Raw genomic sequence first — 18,169 nt, 5'->3', positions numbered from 1 at the left:
TCATTCAAAGATATGAAGGGACAATTATATTTATTTGGATTTTAGGATAGTAGTCCCTGTTATAAAGATCTCATTCATTTAATTTACAAGCATCAGAATTAAATCTTACTTTTTGGCCATATAAACATCAGCAAATGTAATTGCATATTTCTGCTCAGTTTGGGCTGCTCAGACTTTTTCCCCTCCATATGAGCCATAAAAGTCTGATCAATGATACTATTAATGATACATATGCAAACTTTTTTGAACGCTTTTGTAGTATATTTTGTCTAAAGGTTCAATAAACTGTTCTATTTTTAATTTTTTTATATATTTCTGACTATTATGTCAGGCTTTGCAGGGTTAGGGCTTTGAACAAACTCTTCATTCTCAATAAGAGTAAAAGTGATTCCTTAGCAAACCGCACTACCGGTAATTATAAGATGGAGAAAGTTTAAAACTACTGTGGGAAGAAAACAACCTGACCTCAGTCATCTCAAAGATGCTCTCCGGGTCCAGACTTCCTCTTCCCAGCTTCCTGACGCATGTGACCATTCCTTTGTGTGTGACTGAGATCAGGAGACTGGCCACCGAACAGGCCTTCTCCTGTAGTGTGGCGTCCACCACGTGTCTGTGGCCGATCTGAAGGGCACAAACACATACGGTAAAAGTTACATAAACATAACTGTATATGACATGAGGAGAGTGGTGCATTGTGGGTAATGTCCCAGGCTCTGCTGCACCTTGCACAGGGTTACGATACACGGCACATTCTCCACATTGATCCGCATGCAATCGTACGGGTCGTCGGAAAGCTCGATCTCCTTCCCGCCCTCCTCGTCCTCAGATATGCGCACTTTGGGAATTCTGTTTCGGAAAAGGGATGTGCTTATGTTTCTCATCACTTCATTGAATCACCATTTTAAATGTTTATGATTAATTCATAAAAACTTTTAATGAAATAATTTTATAGTGGATTTACAGTTGAATGCATTAATCCTTGGAATTTATATGATTTAATGGTTAAACTTTTTAGTACAAATATTTTTTATAACCAAACAAAAAAATTCCTGAAATATACTAAATATGGCTTATGGGAGAACTGCTTAAATATTGTAGAATTAAAAATATACATACTCACTAAAGAAAGGTTTGATATTGTTCTTGTTAACTAATACTATTTTATTTTGTTAAATTAAATAGAGCTCAAATAACATAAAATGTAAATATTAGATAAAAACTTGATTTGGCAACCAACCTAAATAAGTTGAAGTACTAATAGATAATAATAATAATTATGCTAAATAGACATTTTAAAACAAACTAAAAAAAATGTTTGTAAATTATTTTTTTATGTATAACAACAACAAAATCTGACTTTAAAATGACTTTACAGGCCTGGAAACAGTTTTGCTATTGTCACCTAAAACAATTGTTACATTAAATAAAGCTGAAATAAAATTAAATATAAATATTAGATGGAAAATGTTCAAATTAGAAATTTTGCCTCGGAAAACAACTGAAATAAGTTGAAGTATTAAAATTACTATAACAAATAAAAAATGTAAAACTAATAAAATTATGAAATTGCATAAAATTACTAAAACAAACAAAAATTAAAATGACAACTGAAAATATACAAATAAATAACAAGAAAATATTATAATAGTATATAAATAATACTAAAATAGCAGCACACTGCCAGCTGTAAGATTTCCTGCTCTGATGGGAATAGACCCACAGTAACTCACCGTGTGTTGAACAGAGCAGCTTTGATAGCGATGGATATGGCGTCAAACAGGTTTCCGTCACACTGCAGCAGCTGCCGAGACAATCATGCATTTACATGAAGAATAACCCAACAGCATGTAGACGTCTCATTATTCATGTAATGGTTCTGTGACTCGGGTTCTGTGACTCACCAGCACGTCCACGTACAGCACCCAGCAGTTCTCCCCCGCGCAGATGCAGAGGGAGCGCAGGTCCACGCTGTGCCGGTTGTTGAACACTTTATAGAGTACGTTACTGAGCTCCACCCCCAGCTCCTCCCCCCCGCGCCCCTCAAACTCCGGAGTGGCGTTCGCTGAGCTGCAAAAGAAACATCAAGCATCAGGAAAGTGTGGAAACTGACGTGACTGTGTCTAATTAGCATGCAGATCATGGACGTTTAAAACGCATCATCTATGGATATTCCCTGCTAATTTGCATATTTATACACTGCTAAATTACAGGTGAAACTCGAAAAATTTGAATATCATGTGAAAGTTATATATATATATAGACTTATCACATGCAAAGTGAGATATTTCAAGCCTTTTTTTTATAATTGTGATGATTATGGCTTACAGCTTATGAAAACCTTTTCACAATATTCTAATTTTGCATTTGGGCTGTACGCCATAATCATCAAAATTATAACAAATAAAGGAATCCAAATAAAATGTGCAAGTAATGAGTCTATATAATATATTAGTTTCACATTTTAAGTTGAATTACTGAAATAAATTACCGTTGCACGATATTCTAGTTTTTCGAGTTTCACCTGTAAATACACACCTCTGTACTAAACTGTCTAATACACTGCATAGTATACTCTCTTATTAATTGTGCTGCATCTCATTAATTAATTAAATAAATAAATAAATATATTTAAAACAAAAAATGTACTGAATATGGCTCATGGGAGAACTATGGAAGCTTGTTTCCGCCACAGAATAAAAAAGGTAATTGCAAAATTTTATCTTACAGTTTTTTTTCTCAGAATTTCGTGACATAAACTCGCAATTGTGTGAATTTTTTTTTTAGAACTGCGAGATAAAAAGTTGCAAATCTTTCAAATTGTTTTATTCCATGGCGGAAAAAAAGCTTTTTTAAATATTGTAGAGTATAACTAAAAATATATATTCACTATAGAAGTTCACATGACCTTTCCAGTCCGGGAACCAGTGTTGTTATTGTTGACTAATAATAAAGAAATTAATAATAATAAAAAAGTATTAATTGAAATAAAGCTGAAATAAAATAAAATCGCAAATATTGGATAAAAAACGTTTTAATACTTTTTTTTAAATAAATGTTGCCATCGGCTACATAAAATAACTTTACGAGGAAGTACTATAATTACTAAATCTAAAACTGAAATAATAAATCAAACCCAAATAGAAATATAAAAAACAAAATCTAATACAACAAATGACAAAAGCACATAACAAAACTACTAAAACATAAAAAGAAAATTTAAACGAAAACAATAAAAAATTATATTGATTAATATACATTTTATATCAAGTTTTATATATAATTCATTTTTTTAAATATTATTTATATGAATAATTCAAATTATTAATAAGTACTACAATAGCATATAAATAATACAATAAAAATACAAATAGCTCCCACTTTTCATGTAACCCTACACACACACACACACACACACACACACAGCCCTCAAATGTCTTCATGTTCTATTGTTCTTAATGAATTTTTATGATTTTTAAAAGCCATTGCAGTCTTGGTGTTTGCTTGATGTGTTCATCTTTAAACACTCACCAGTCCACAAAGAACTCCAGATAACCTTCATCTGGTACCATGGGTCTGGGTTTCCCAATCTCTGCCTTTACTCCTACGAGAACATCGGTGTGACCCTGTCAAACACACACGACATCACACAAACACTGGTGGTGACAGGTAACGCACTATATGTTATTATAACAAACTGTTTAATTCAGCTTACAAGACTGATTTTAGCAGAACCATCAGTGTTCGACACCACATCCGTCTCGATCTCCATGTGTCTGTAGTCCTCACATCTCCGTCCGTCCAGTCTCAGGTCATCCTGTCAACAATAGTCACACTTTAACCCTCAACAAGATCAGGTGATGTTTCCAAATCTCATTAGAACTAATTATAAACTTCACTTCAGGTGGATAACATACTTCAAACATGTCCCATGACAAATGTAAGTCTTTTGGGGTTTCAAATGTTGTAGTGGTACACTCCTGTCAGCTCTTTATTTACATTTGCGTTATTGTACTGTATACATTTAAGAGCTGTCAATGTGGTTGTTTAGGCCAGTGACACTAAAATAGAAATTAAACTTAAAGGCTACAGTCAAAGTTTCTATTATTGTCGTGTTTGTATCTGTTATTGACATATCTAGGACCACAAATAGTCAATCTCAACACAGCATGAGGTTAAAACCCAAACCAGACCACATCAGAATACACGTTAAGAGGTTTTTTTTTTTTTTTCAGATGTCCTATTAATTGAAAGTTAAATAAATGCAAATTATATTTTCAATCGTGCGATTTCACTTACTCTAACTCCATGCATAAGATAAACCTTCTCCGCTTCGCTCACTTGAACTGCTGCCATGTTTCAAACACACGCAGTATATTGTGCGTCATCACAAAGCGCGAGGAGCGGGCAGCGAAGGCGGAGCCTGGCGTTAACCAGCCAATCATATGCCAGTCTGGGAAAAAAATGTGTAATCTGATTGGATCAGGAATATGTCAATTCCTTCAGCAGGAACTCCATTCAACGCACATGTTTAATCTATTTCGCCAATGTGGTATGTATATTCTATTTAAACAAATACAAACAATTTAAACAAAATTGTTAATTGTATATCACAATATTTTCCGCGCTCTATACAGTTTTATACATATTTTTGGTGTTGCTTGTTCAGTATACTGTAAACATGGCGATCGGTTTGTTATGATTATTATTTTGCACTTCTTTGATGCTACACAATCATAATAAACTTTGACTACTTATAAAACCTGTGTACTGTGGTACCATGGTACAGTGATGGTAATGCAATGGCTTTTGTATGTATATACTAAGACTGTGATTTGCAGTCTTTTTATGCCATTGTAATCTAATTTCTATTTATTTTATTCTTATTTATTTATTTTTAGCTGTCTGATATTATTATTATTATTGTTATTATCAAGGTAGTTCTTAAACTATCAGTGTTTTCTTTTGCAGGTTGAATAAAACTTATTATTGTTGAATAATACTGTGAAACCAATAAAAATAGTTCTTACTTATTGAAATAAAGGTGAAATAAATATTTGATCAAATGTAACTTTTACATTTTATCTTTTAAATGATTGATTTTATTATTTTTATTCTGGGATTTTAGCTATCTGATATTATTATTATTAAGCTAGTGCTTAAACTGTCTGTGTTTTCTTTTGAGGTTTGACTAAAAGAAAAGAAAAAATCAGGATTAAACTCTTGAGCCAAGATGCTTAGTGATGGAGAAGCTGCAGAACTGCTGTCCTTTCTCAATCTGGAGACCAGAGCTGATCTCAAAGGTCAGGCCTCAGAATACGTCCTGGGCCTCACAGGAAACCGGGACGGGTGCCGGTACCTGCAGTCCAAACCAGACTGCCTCCAAGCCCTGGTGACTCTAACCAGCGACCCCTCCATCGCCATCGTCAAGGACTGTTTTCATGCCCTGATTAACCTCTCAGCGGACGAGACCCTTCACCAGCCTTTGGTCACAGAGACGGTCTTACTGGCCAAACTGCTGCCGAAACTACTGGACCCGGAGTACGTGTTTGCGGATCGGATCTGCACCATCCTCAGTAACCTGAGCCGACACGAGCGGACGTGCAGAGACGTGTTCAGGGCTCTGCAGGAGCAGGACATCGGACTGGACCGACTGGTGGAAGTCTTCTGCAACCAGGGCTTTAATAAGAAAGCTTCGCTCCACTATCTGGGACCCCTGCTGTCTAACCTCACGCAGCTGCCCGAGGCACGGCTCTTCATTCTGGACAAGGACAGGTACACAATCATTACATATCATATCCCAAAACCATGGGATTATTATAGTATGTGTCAAACAAAACATGATATTACAATGGTACATGTCGAAAAACATGGTGTTATCATGGTACAGGTAAAAGAAAACCATAATACTGTGAAATATGTTCAAAAACATGGTGTTATCATGGTGGGTTTAAAAATATACACGATATTGCCATAGTACATGTCGAAAAACATGGTGTTATCATGGTACAGGTAAAAGAAAACCACAATACTGTGAAATATGTTCAAAAACATGGTGTTATCATGGTGGGTTTAAAAATATACATGATATTGCCATAGTACATGTCCAAAAACATGGTGTTATCGTGGTGGTAGGAGTAAAAATACATGATATTACCATGATAGTACATGTTAAAAAACATGGTAGAAGTAAAAAAAAAAACTGATATTACCATGGTACATTAAAAACGTGGTATTATCATGGTTGGAGTAAAAATATATATTTTCTCTTAACATGGTACATTCAAAAACATAGTATTATCATGGTAGGAGTAAAATACTTGATATTACCATAGTAGATGTTTAAAAACATGGTATTACCATAGTAGGAGTAAAAACAATTATATTACATTCCATGGTACGTTCAAAAACATGGTATTCTCACGGTAGGAGTAAAACAATAGCCTATGTGATATTACCATAGTACATGTTCAAAAACATGTTAGGAGTAAATATACATGATATTACCATAGTGCATGACCAAAAACATGATATTACCATGGTAGAAGTAAAATAATATATACTAGTATTACCATAGTAATGTTCAAAAACATGGTCTTATCATGATATGGCTTAAAAATGCATGGCATTATCATAGTATATGCCCAAAAATATTGCATTATCACGGTACAGGGGAACAACTTTAATATAGTTCATGTCAAAAACATGGTATTATAGTAAAAAAAATACATGAAATAACATGGAATTATCAATGAATGGTTTAAAAAACATGATATTTCCATAGTGCATGTTCGATTCGAAAATTGCTATTATCGTGGTACAGAAAAAAAAAAACTGATATTATCATGGTAGATCTCCAAAAGCATGGTAATACAGTGGTATTATGACAGTGGTTATATATTGTTAGTGGTGTGTTTGTACAGGTGTGTCATCCAGAGGCTTCTGCCGTACACACAGTACGAGGAATCGAGCACCAGACGAGGAGGAGTGGTGGGAACGCTCAGAAACTGCTGCTTTGACCACGGTATGGAGCTTGTGTTCAGCTCAACAGTCTATGGACAAAGTGTAAAGAGCATGTCATTTGATTTCTGCAACTTCTATCATTGAAAGGAAAGTCAATGCAAAAATCTGTGCATTTAATCCGTTCTGTCCCACAGCCCATCATGAGTGGCTGCTGAGTGATGCGGTGGATATTATACCGTATCTTTTATTACCATTGGCTGGACCAGAGGAGCTCTCCGAGGAAGAGAATGAAGGTGATGCTCTTTAAATCAGATTATCCAAGTACTTCATTGCATAGTTATAAGTAATGTAGAAACAAAAAAAGCTTACAGTAACACTCTCGCTTGTCCAGTAGATGGCGCTGTTTACTCATTTTGATGTATATTATATTTCCAACAACATGTGGAAGGAAAATGGAAGGAACAGAGTGGAAATACTGCCGTTACAGCAGGAAGTTGTGAATTTGCTAAGTTAGTTCAAAATGTGCGGTTTCATAAAGGCTGTTTGAAATGTTTATATATGCCATATTCTCCTCTTAATCCACCGCATTTCTGACCAAAATAGCTAATAAGCAGAATGCAAAAACGAGAGGAACCTTCCTAGTTAATAGGTGACCTTATATGACCTTTCTGAAGTGCTTTCATGGTCCGTATCACTATTAGCCCAAAATACTCATTTCATTTGAGGTGTGTTCTAGTTATATAACTGGCAAGGATCACTTTTCCTATCGCTTATACTTCAGACAGTGTCTTAAAGGTGAAGTGTGTCATATTGTGCCACTATTTTTACAGTAAAACAATTACACACCCGATTTATTAAAATGTGACCCTCGCCTGGACCACAAAACCAGTCACATGGGTGAATTTTTTTTAATTGAGATTTACCTGAATAAATAAGTTTTCCATTGATGTATGGCTTGTTATGATATGACAGTATTTAGTCGGGATACAACTATTGAAAATCTGGAATCTGAGGGTGCAAAAAAATGGAAACATTGAGAAAATCTCCTTTAAAGTTGTGCATTTATGTTCTCGATTGTGCTGCATTCACTCACAAAAAATACATGTTTTATATATTTACGGCAGGAAATTTACTAAATATCTTCATGAAACATGATCTTTACTTAATATCCTCATGATTTTTGCCATAAAAGAAAAATCAATCATTTTGACCTATACAATGTATTGTTGGCTATTGCCACAGATATACCCGTGTGACTCGTGACTGGTTTTGTGATCCAGGGCCACATATGACTGTGTGTATCTGTGTTTCCAGGTTTGCCGGTGGACTTGCAGTATCTGCCAGAGGATAAAAAGAGAGAAGAGGATCCTGATATCCGCAAGATGCTCTTAGAAACCCTCATTCTCGTATGAACCGCATCTCATATCTTTCACCTGTCAAATCTATCATTTACCTGTGTTTCAAAAATTGACACACACACACACACACACACACACACACACACACACACTCACACACTACCGTTCAAATGTTTGGGGTTGGTAAGATTTCTTAATGTTTTTGAAAGTCCCTTCTGCTCACCAAAGCTCCATTCTTTTTTAAATAAAAAACTGAAATATTCTGAAATATTACTACTAAATACCTGTTTTCTATGGGAATATATAGTCAATGTATTCCTGTGATCAAAGCTGAATTCTCAGCATCATTACTCCAGTCTTCAGTGTCACATGATCCTCCAGAAATCAGTATAATATGAGGATTTGCTGCTCAAGAAACATTTATGATTGTTATCAATGTTGAAAACAGTTGTTCTGCTTCATATTTTTGTGAAAATCATGATGCATTTGTATTCAGTTTGATGAATAGAAAGTTCAAAAGAACAGCATTTATTTTAATTTGATTTAAAAATTGTAACATTATAAGAATCATTACTGCCACTTTTAATCAATTTAATGCATCATTGCTGAACTAAAGTATACATTTCTTTTCTTTTTTTTAAACCCCATACTGACCACAATCTTTTAAACAGCAGTGTATAATCACTATATTTGTCCTCTTGTATGTTGGTTAGTCTGTTCTGTAGTTCAGTTTCTTAATGATCTGTTTGTGTTCAGCTTACAGCCACTAGATTGGGCCGACAGATCATGAAGGACAAGAACGTATATTACATCATGAGGGAGTTTGACAGATGGGAGAAAGATCCGTATGTTACTTCAGCCTGTGAGAAACTCGTCCAGGTATTGTAAAGATTACTTGCATTGCATGTATCCTTTATGGAAAAACATTGTTTTTTTTTCACTAAGCAATCAGCTCAGTGAGAAGAACTCATTCAAGATGGCATACGAGTTTTGGATTTTAGTATGAATATGTTAGCTTTCTGTTATCTAAAAGCTAGTGCTCCTAAACTGACAGAAGATATTCAAAACTGATGAAAATGAAAATGATTTTGATGACATCACTCTGCACTTCAGCTCCTCATCAGATTTTCTGTCCAATCAAATGTTCTCTAGAATCTGAAGCTCCGCCCCCTTCATTATAAATAGACGCTGAAGCTGCGGCTGAAATCGGTCACTTGTTCTACATGCTGAATGGCACACAGTGCACTATATAGGGGATAGGGAACGATTTAGACAGTGTAAATAATATTTCCGTTGGGGCGAATGACGTCTGGTTTCACGTTCGAGTCACGTGAACCGCCACAGCTCCGGTCCTGAGACACGAAACACAGAGCGGATCATGTGATCGAGTCGCGGCAGATCCAGAAAATGTATCGGACCCGTTTGAATTGACCCTTCGCAGGGAGTTTGATTGACAGGCGATCTGACCAATCATACTTCGCCATCCGCCATTTTATCCGACAAAGCAGTCAGGAGAGTTAGTAGATTAACATGGGAGGATTTGAACTTGAGAAGCGGAGTGTACTGACGCCTTTCCGCGGTTAAAACAACATTCCTTCTGATGTTCATTCATGTTTATTTGATGCTATAAATGAACTAGAAGGAAGAGATGATCGGTTCACGAGCGGCTTTAACTGAGGCGACACAGCGATCTGACACACACATTAAAGAGCCACAAAACTGTATTTATTGTTTACATTTCTTTTAAAAAATGAACAAATTTGAAAGGTGAGACTTTGTTTAATATAAAAAGTAATCTGGTCTGTGTCTGTCAGTCTCCTCTCTGCTCCGCGATGTGTTTTTCTCTGCGTGAGAACAGTGTGGCATGAGAGCGGCGTAGCTTGTCGGACATAGCGACTGTAACTAAAGGGGGCGGGTCTTTGCTAACGTTCAATTCTGACCAGAATACTGTATTTTAAAGTGATATGGAGGAGATTAGAAGAAGAAACGGTTAGAGATTAGGAGGAAACTGCGGTTTTACCGAGCTCTACGGCTATGGCCGAACCGTGATAGAAACTCAACGCTATTGGCTATTTTATAAAAGGGGAGGAGCTGTTAGATATGCCCTGCCCCTCCCCATCCTGTTTCAATGGAAATAATGTCAACACATTGAATAATGCTGCATGTTTCAAGGCCTTTAAAATCCATCCAAAAATTTAAAATGGGCTTTTAAAATAAATGTTGACATCCTTCACATCGTGACTGAAGGGGGCGGGGGAGTCCGGGTCAGCGGGCGACGCCGACCTGTTGCATCTCTATTGCATCACTGTCGCAAGGTCGTTGCATGCAACATTTTCTGTGGATGTGGATTGTTGTGCTTTGGAAGACCCCAGACATTATGCAGATCAGTTCCAGTCCTCCAAAACCAGGATTTATGAGTTTGGTCGAAAAAAGCAGGAGACACTAATTTGGTGGAAAAAGCCTGTTCCTTGCACCGTGGCAGGCTTATATTTGGGTACGGCCCCATGGAAAAGATGTCACAGGGTCTCCTATTAAAGCATGATATTCTCCATAACGTCTGGGAGATCCCTTTTGAACTCCGGGCCAGAAGCAGTGGTTCGGCCATTTGCCTCAACCCAACCATTTTAATTAGCATCAATAAAACAGCTAATATGCCAAGCACAGAACGAGGCTAATATTTATCCAGGATTAATGGGGGCTTTTTCATAATGCAGCAGTTTCTAACTAACACGACTTTAACAGCTATCATGTTACTGTTTTTCCATGTTGTCGGGTTCCCGAAATTGGTGCTTGGGAATGACAGTAAAACTCAAGTGCTGCCTGGCATCTCATTAGCTCTTGTCCTGCGTCATTACCACTTTTCTCTTGATATGCGACTCTGACGGAACGCATTAGGGTTTCATGTGCAATTTTTGTTCGTCTTTGATTATAAGGTTTTGATTGGAGACGAGCCGGAGGAGGGAATGGAGAATCTGATGGAGGTGGACATTCCCAAAGACGTGCAGGAGAAACTGATAGAACTGGACGCCAAAGAGCAGGAACAAATGGAGAAGGACGAGCAGGAACAAATGGAGAAGGACGAGCAGGAACAAATGGAGAAGGACAAACAGGAACAACTGGAAAAGGACAAACAGGAATCCGAGAAAAACCCAAAACAATCTCCAGAAGGTCTGGAGAGATAAATGGACATCAAACACAATAAACAAATGTTTACTTCTTGAAATGGACTCTATCAAGTTGAATGTTTAACATCAGTGAATAAAAGGCTCTGGATAACAATGAACACCTGAGGATCATGACGACAGAAAATGTAATGTCTTTGGTTTGATTATAAATGCACAAACCTGGTTTTGGGATAACATAGTTGGTTTCATCATTGAGTCTGTCACGTGACAAATGAACGAAAGACTCGGATGGTAAAGTCATTATTTAAATAATTTTTGACTGCATAATAATGATTTCTTAATTCAGAATATGATCAAGATTGCGTAGGTGGATGTGTTCGGGGAATTTGGCTGTTAAATGTATAATATTTAAAGCCACTTAATGAACGAAACGACTCGAAAAAAGATTTGTTCATTTTGATGAACGACATCGAACAAGAGAGTCAGTAAAATGATCCAAACTTCCCATCACTAGTTTCTATCCAAAACACTAGTTTTGTTCCAAAACACATTAGGTTTTAGCTAGATTTTCCAGCAGCTTTAAAGGCGTTGAATGTGCATCAGCTGGATCTTGGTGATGATAATAATAAAAGACTCATCGCAGTCAGGTATTCTGACTTGAACATTTTTCCACATTTTTAGACGTCTTTGAAATTGCTGTAGGGTGATTTATATGTGACCCTGGTTCACAAAACCAGTCACATGTCGTACAGGTATATTAGTGGCAATAGCCAACAATACATTCTATGAGTCAAAATTATCAATAATTATTTTTTAGGATATTAAGTAAAGATCATGTTCCATGAAGATATTGTGTTAATTTCCTACCGTAAATATATAAAACATTATTTTTGTGAGTGGATGCTGCACAATCGTGAACATAAATGCACAAATTTAAAGGCGTTTTCTCAATGTTTCGATTTTTTTTGCACCACCAGATTCCAGATTTTCTAATAGTTGTATTGTCCTATCCTAACAAACCACACATCAGTGGAAAGCTTATTTATTCAGTTTTCAGATGATTTATAAATCTCAATTTCAATAAATTGACCCTTGTGACAAGTTTTGTGATCCAGGGTCAAATAAAACTATACAAATTAAAACGTATACACTTAAAAACCTACATTGACTATAACTTAAATAGTTTGTGGAGTTAAACTAGTACAGTATTTTGAAGCATGTTAATCTGTCATCTACACAAGTTCATGTGAAGACTGAAATCTGGGGCCGTTCAGACATGACTACGATGACAGCAAATTGTAGTTTGCCGCCACCGTGTGGATATACACATACAGTAAAAAAAAAAAAAAAAAAAAAAAAAAACTTAAACGTCTTCTTTTGAGGAAGTACAGATTTGTACAGTGTCCTAATGACTAGTTGACTAGTTAATTGAGGAAATTCGTCGTACGAGAAATCTTCCTAGTGACAGTTTTTACTTGCTCACGGCGGTATCAATTCTGTAGAACTGCTTTGAAACTAAATGTTATGTTTTATACAAATAAAATAGACTTGGCTAGAAGAAAAGTGACCAATATTACAACATGGTAAAACTAGCCGTGCTAAAATGCGGTACGACGCCAAAGAGTATAGAAGTACTCTTTGACGACGCTACAAAAAAAATGGCGATCGCTTTGTTTTTGTTAAAAAAAGGTAGGCTACTATCTACGGTGGCCGAGAGGTGCAAAACAAATCACAATTATAAAAACAAAATAACAATTCAGAAAACAAAATAACAATTCAGTAAACAAAATAACAATTCAGAAAGCAAAATAACAATTCAGAAAGCAAAATAACAATTCAGAAACCACAAAATAACAATTCAGAAAGCAAAATAACAATTCAGAAACCACAAAAACAATTCAGAAAACAAAATAACAATTCAGAAAACAAAATAGCAATTCAGAAAACAAAATAACAATTCAGAAAACAAAATAACAATTCAGAAAACAAAATAACAATTCAGAAAACACAAAAACAATTCAGAAAACAAAACGGAAAAGGTAGGTATATTTTGAAAATGGTATACGTATCGCTGATTGGACGAGACACCTGTCAATCAAGCAAGAACCAGAATCAAGCGATTACTGGAAGTACCGAAGGTAGAAAAGCGATTCGTTTTTGATATTTAATCAAATAAACGGTCAAATCATGTGTATTTTTTTTTTTCAGTACCGCATTGTGTTTAATTTATTGTTTGATGAGATGTAATACAAATCCATAGATTCGGCTGATTCACACATGTACTTGAATGGTCCAGTGGCAGAACTTTTGCCAAGCGTGTCAGAGGTTCTGGGTTCTAATCCGCACTAAGCAGTATATATTTTTTTCTCATCAAAACCGATTGTTTATCAGTGGGTGTATATCAAGCAGTGACACGTTTTTGTGCATTATGTTTTGTGATTTCACCGGAACTAATGGAGTCTCTCCGCAACGGATTGAAGCGCGCGTCCGTGTAAAGACTGTGCGCGAGCCACAGCAGAACAGCGGCAACGAGCACTTTGATCTCTTGATTTCAACAACTCTTTTCAGCGCTAAATCGCCTCTTATTTAACAAATAGCTAGAGTGAACTGGAGATGTTTTATTTATTTTTATTGGTACATCCGTGCCGCGAGATGTTTCAAAAGTGGTGGGGACACAATCGACCCTGGAAAAAAGTGGTGGGGAGTCTGGGGACATGTCCCACCCGCCCCAACCCGCAAATTACGCCTATGAATATATGTCTACTACCTCAGATTTAACGTTTGATCTGTACATCAGCATCAGGAAATAACATTATAATCTCGTTCACGGTAGAAGAAAGCTGCGTGCATGTACTAAAGTAACGGTACTGATCCACTTGTCCGAGACGAATCGCTTTTCTACCCTCGGTACTACCAGTAATCGCTTGATTCCGGTTCTTGCTTGATTGACAGGTGTCTTGTCCAATCAGCGATACGTATACCATTTTCAAAATATACCTACCTTTTCCGTTTTGTTTTCTGAATTGTTTTTGTGTTTTCTGAATTGTCATTTTGTTTTCTGAATTGTCGTTGTGTTTTCTGAATTGTTATTTTGTTTTCTGAATTGTTATTTTGTTTTTGGATTTGTTATTTTGTTTTTATAATTGTGATTTGTTTTGCACCTCTCGGCCACCGTAACTATCCTCTTATGGTGACTTCAGCTTCTGAGAACCGCGAAAATGTGTAAAGGGTCAAAAAGGGCATTTGCTTATCTAAATATAATTTGTAATTAAATGTTTAAATGAAAATCCATTTTAGCTGAGGAAAAAAAAATAATATTTGAATTTAATTTGAAAGATAAATAGATTAAGAATATGACTGAAAGGAGTCTACATCATTGATGGCATGTTATTGAAAGTCATTTATCTGTAAACCCACAGGTGCCCGAGGCTAAATTAATCCTTCTGACAGCCTGGTGAGTTTTAAAGTGGAGATTCAGGTTTGATGAGGCTCTCTGCTGAGCAGGTTGCTGGGATTGAGGCGAGATGTTGAACAGGTGGTAAGAGAATTAACCAGGAAGCCCAGAGAAACCAGATGGATGTACGCCACTGAAAACAGTCTCCTGCGACTCTACGGCAGGCCAGCGCAAACCAGGAAGAATAACAAATTACTCCAAATCAGACAAAATATCACTAGTGCTTAAATAAATGTCCACTGGGGTTCTCATCCACATTTTGAGGTGTCTCTTTCCATCCTTCACAGAAGAGGTCAAATTTTATATCTCCAAAACACAGAAATATGAAAGCCAGGCAAGAGAAAAGTCAAACCAGGTTTAAGACTGCTAAAAGCCTTGAGGTTGTTATCATGGTCCATGAATGGTGTAAAAATGACACGTATTAGCCTACAATAAACCATTTACTTTTAAAACAGTTCACTAAACTTTGGTATAAGTGCAGCTTAAAGGATTAATTTTCAACATTTTATACTCTTTAGTCTCCTGAATGTTTGTGAATTTGAATAGTTCTGGAATGGTAGTTTTCTGTTCTGAGACTACAAGCATTGTTACACTGAAAGAAATGGCTTTTTTGATTTTACTCAATGTTTTAAAGGCAAAACATTTTTTTTTACATTAAATTAATTTATCTTAATTTGAAACATGAATTTTTAGTTGCACTTAATGTTTTTTTTTTTTTTTGTTATTTCAGTTCAAATACATTGAGTAGATTCCTAAATATTCAAGTCTGTGATTTTCAGTAAATGGAAAAGACCTGTTTACATTCAGTTATGTTGTACAATTATAAGACTGTCTGCAACTATCAGCACAAGTAGAAAGACACTTGTTACTGCACTGACATTAGCAACGCTTTATCTAATTGGATGGAGCATATGTAGCTACATGCAGTTCCACAACTTAACCATAAGCTCTCCTCTTCAGCACAGTGGTAGGCATAAAAACTTCAACATAACTGAAACTCATTAAACATTAACAGAAAAACACATAAAATAACACTTCATTTCAACATTTACTCTCCTTATCCAGTCATATGCAAAGCATGCTGGAAACTAAAATTCCTCCGCCCAATGTCAGTTAATGCAAGAACAAAAATGTTCATGTAATCCCAACACAAATGTATTAAGTAAACCTCAATTTGAAATATATTTAAGTGGGTTGAACACAATAAAATTAAGTTAGGACAAAATAGCAAATGTGTTGCTTTAACTAATTTTAATTAATAAAAAAAAACAGCAAAAAATATTTTTCTTTCACAAGTGTGACTTTGTACCATTTTGTAAAAATAAAAGCATTTCAAAACAAAGGTTAAACATTAAAACATACTAGTGTGATAAACAGTGGAACATTTTTTTATATTTTATGTAAAATTGACAAAATTATTCACAAATAATGCTTTTTTTGGTGTAAGCACAGATCAATAAGGTCTATAATTGATCAATTCTATAAATAAATATAAAACCGATCCTAATTGAAAGAAAACAAGTTGACAAAAATATTGAATCCAATAATTGGTGATGATGTAGTATGATGAGAGATTAATAAGCAATTTTTTGTATGCCGGTCATTTTTGACCAGGAACATCATCATAGTGTTACAATGTGGGGGGACGACACAAAACATTACAAAAACTATTAGGAAGGGAAGTTGTTAGACCCTGGATGAGTAAAGTCAATACATTTTAGTCCAATACAATAACATTAACTAGCATTTTCTGTTGCTGGAAAATCCTCTCCGGGTCAAAATGACCCAAACACAACATGAGGGTTAAAATGAATTGGGCTTTCCAATGCTAGCTATTCATAGACAACACATAGACAATGCTATACACAAAAAACAAACAAACATTGATTTATCGTGATATAATCACGTCATTTACAGACAAATCTATAGCTTACAGTAATTTTGAAACCAGTATGTTCTAATATAGTCAATGGAAACCAGTAGGCCTGCGTGAAGCCGGTTCACCCGAGAAGCAGAATCTGTTATCGGAAAAAAGGATTTCCAAACTCGCCGCGTCTTGATTCGTGGTGACGGGTGATATATTTGCGAATTCTCTCTCGCCTTCTCATGAGTTTTAACCTAAAACTGACACGTTTCATATCATAAACCCTGTTGTCTATAAATCAGGGTAACACCGGTGTTTGGAGCGGGAAATAAAGCTCCTGTATCCCAGCAGAATAAAGGCCGACGCCAAACGGCTCCACTTCTCGGCGACCTCTGGCAACTGCACCAGTTCACCGCCTCGATCCTCCTCTCGCGTCTATTCCCCTCCTCAGTTCAGCTTTACTGCCTAATTGGGCTCCTTATACTGACCACAGTGAGAATATCTTTGTGTTTAAACAGCTGTAAACCACAATTGAGCATCTCAGGAGCGCAGTGAACACTTTCAGGGGAAAAAAGGGGGTGTACTCCGTCCCCAATCATCTCATCAAAACGGCCCAGTTTGTAAATCACCAAATTTGATCGTGAAATGTTTAGTGCAGTGGTATAAACCACTCTTTCCTGAACGGTCAAGTTCTCCTTTTGTTTGGCCTGCATATTTCTGTCAATGACAGAACAATAATATTTTCATTGCAACCTTGAATACCGCAGTTAAAAGTGCTAAATGTAGTTTGCTTGCCTGTTAAAGGAAGATGTCGGGTTCAGTAAAAGCCTGCGTCAACCATAGACATTGTATATAAGGGCGTCAACAGCTTGTGTGGCATAATGTTGATCACTACATTCACTATTCAAAAGTTTGGCTTTAGTTAGATATAAAAAAGAAAAAAAAACCGTCAGCAAGCATGCATTAATTTGATTAGCCTACACATTACAAAAGATTTCTATAATCGTGTTCTTTTGAACTTTCTATTCATAAAATAATCAACTGTTTCGGTAACGCTTTAGATTACAGCCCGGAAAGTACTGTGTAATTAAGAGGAATTTACAGTGTAACTTTCTGTAATTATAGTGTACCTATAAAGTACTTACAATATAAGTATAAGGGAACAATATGTAAAGTTTTGGGAATAAGGGGATAACAACCAGGAGAATTAAACAAATATTTATACTGTAAGTATTATAGAACTAAGGGGTTCTTATTCTACTATTATGATACAACAATCTTACATTTGGGAGCAATTTAGCGAGAACAGACATGCGTACCTTTTTAAAATAATGGTGAACCAGTACATACTGTATAGCCTTTTTAAAAATTACAGGGTACATATCTATGCAAATACAATAAAAAATAA

At 35.9% G+C, this 18,169-nt stretch overlaps 2 protein-coding genes across 3 annotated transcripts in view; one reads left to right on the top strand and one right to left on the bottom strand.

Annotated features, from left to right (window-relative positions):
- The window catches only part of exosc7 (exosome component 7), a 6,515-nt gene extending 2,120 nt beyond the window's left edge, over positions 1 to 4,395 (bottom strand). The window contains exons 1-7 of one of the 2 annotated variants that reach the window (XM_079592061.1): positions 4,297 to 4,395; positions 3,713 to 3,814; positions 3,529 to 3,623; positions 1,902 to 2,067; positions 1,731 to 1,801; positions 723 to 846; positions 466 to 621 (exon numbers count right to left, since the gene is read on the bottom strand). In XM_079592061.1, coding sequence (XP_079448187.1) covers positions 466 to 621; positions 723 to 846; positions 1,731 to 1,801; positions 1,902 to 2,067; positions 3,529 to 3,623; positions 3,713 to 3,814; positions 4,297 to 4,353 — 771 coding nt within the window. In that variant the 5' untranslated portion in view covers positions 4,354 to 4,395. The remainder of the gene's footprint in view (positions 1 to 465; positions 622 to 722; positions 847 to 1,730; positions 1,802 to 1,901; positions 2,068 to 3,528; positions 3,624 to 3,712; positions 3,815 to 4,296) is intronic. The other variant, XM_079592062.1, reaches the window with a different exon arrangement.
- A 72-nt stretch (positions 4,396 to 4,467) lies between these two features.
- Positions 4,468 to 12,384, top strand: hgh1 (HGH1 homolog). The gene is made up of 7 exons (XM_079592059.1): positions 4,468 to 4,549; positions 5,183 to 5,772; positions 6,921 to 7,021; positions 7,155 to 7,253; positions 8,275 to 8,366; positions 9,075 to 9,197; positions 11,252 to 12,384. Exons 2-7 carry the CDS (start codon positions 5,231 to 5,233, stop codon positions 11,498 to 11,500), a joined length of 1,206 nt encoding a protein of 401 aa, XP_079448185.1. The 5' UTR covers positions 4,468 to 4,549; positions 5,183 to 5,230; the 3' UTR covers positions 11,501 to 12,384.
- The last annotated feature ends 5,785 nt before the right edge of the window (positions 12,385 to 18,169 follow it).

Source organism: Phoxinus phoxinus (assembly GCF_949152265.1).
Source record: "Phoxinus phoxinus genome assembly, chromosome: 19".
In the NCBI taxonomy this organism is placed as follows: domain Eukaryota; kingdom Metazoa; phylum Chordata; class Actinopteri; order Cypriniformes; family Leuciscidae; genus Phoxinus; species Phoxinus phoxinus.
The sequence above is the reverse complement of the archived record's forward strand: the minus strand, read 5'-3'. Positions and strand labels throughout refer to the sequence as shown.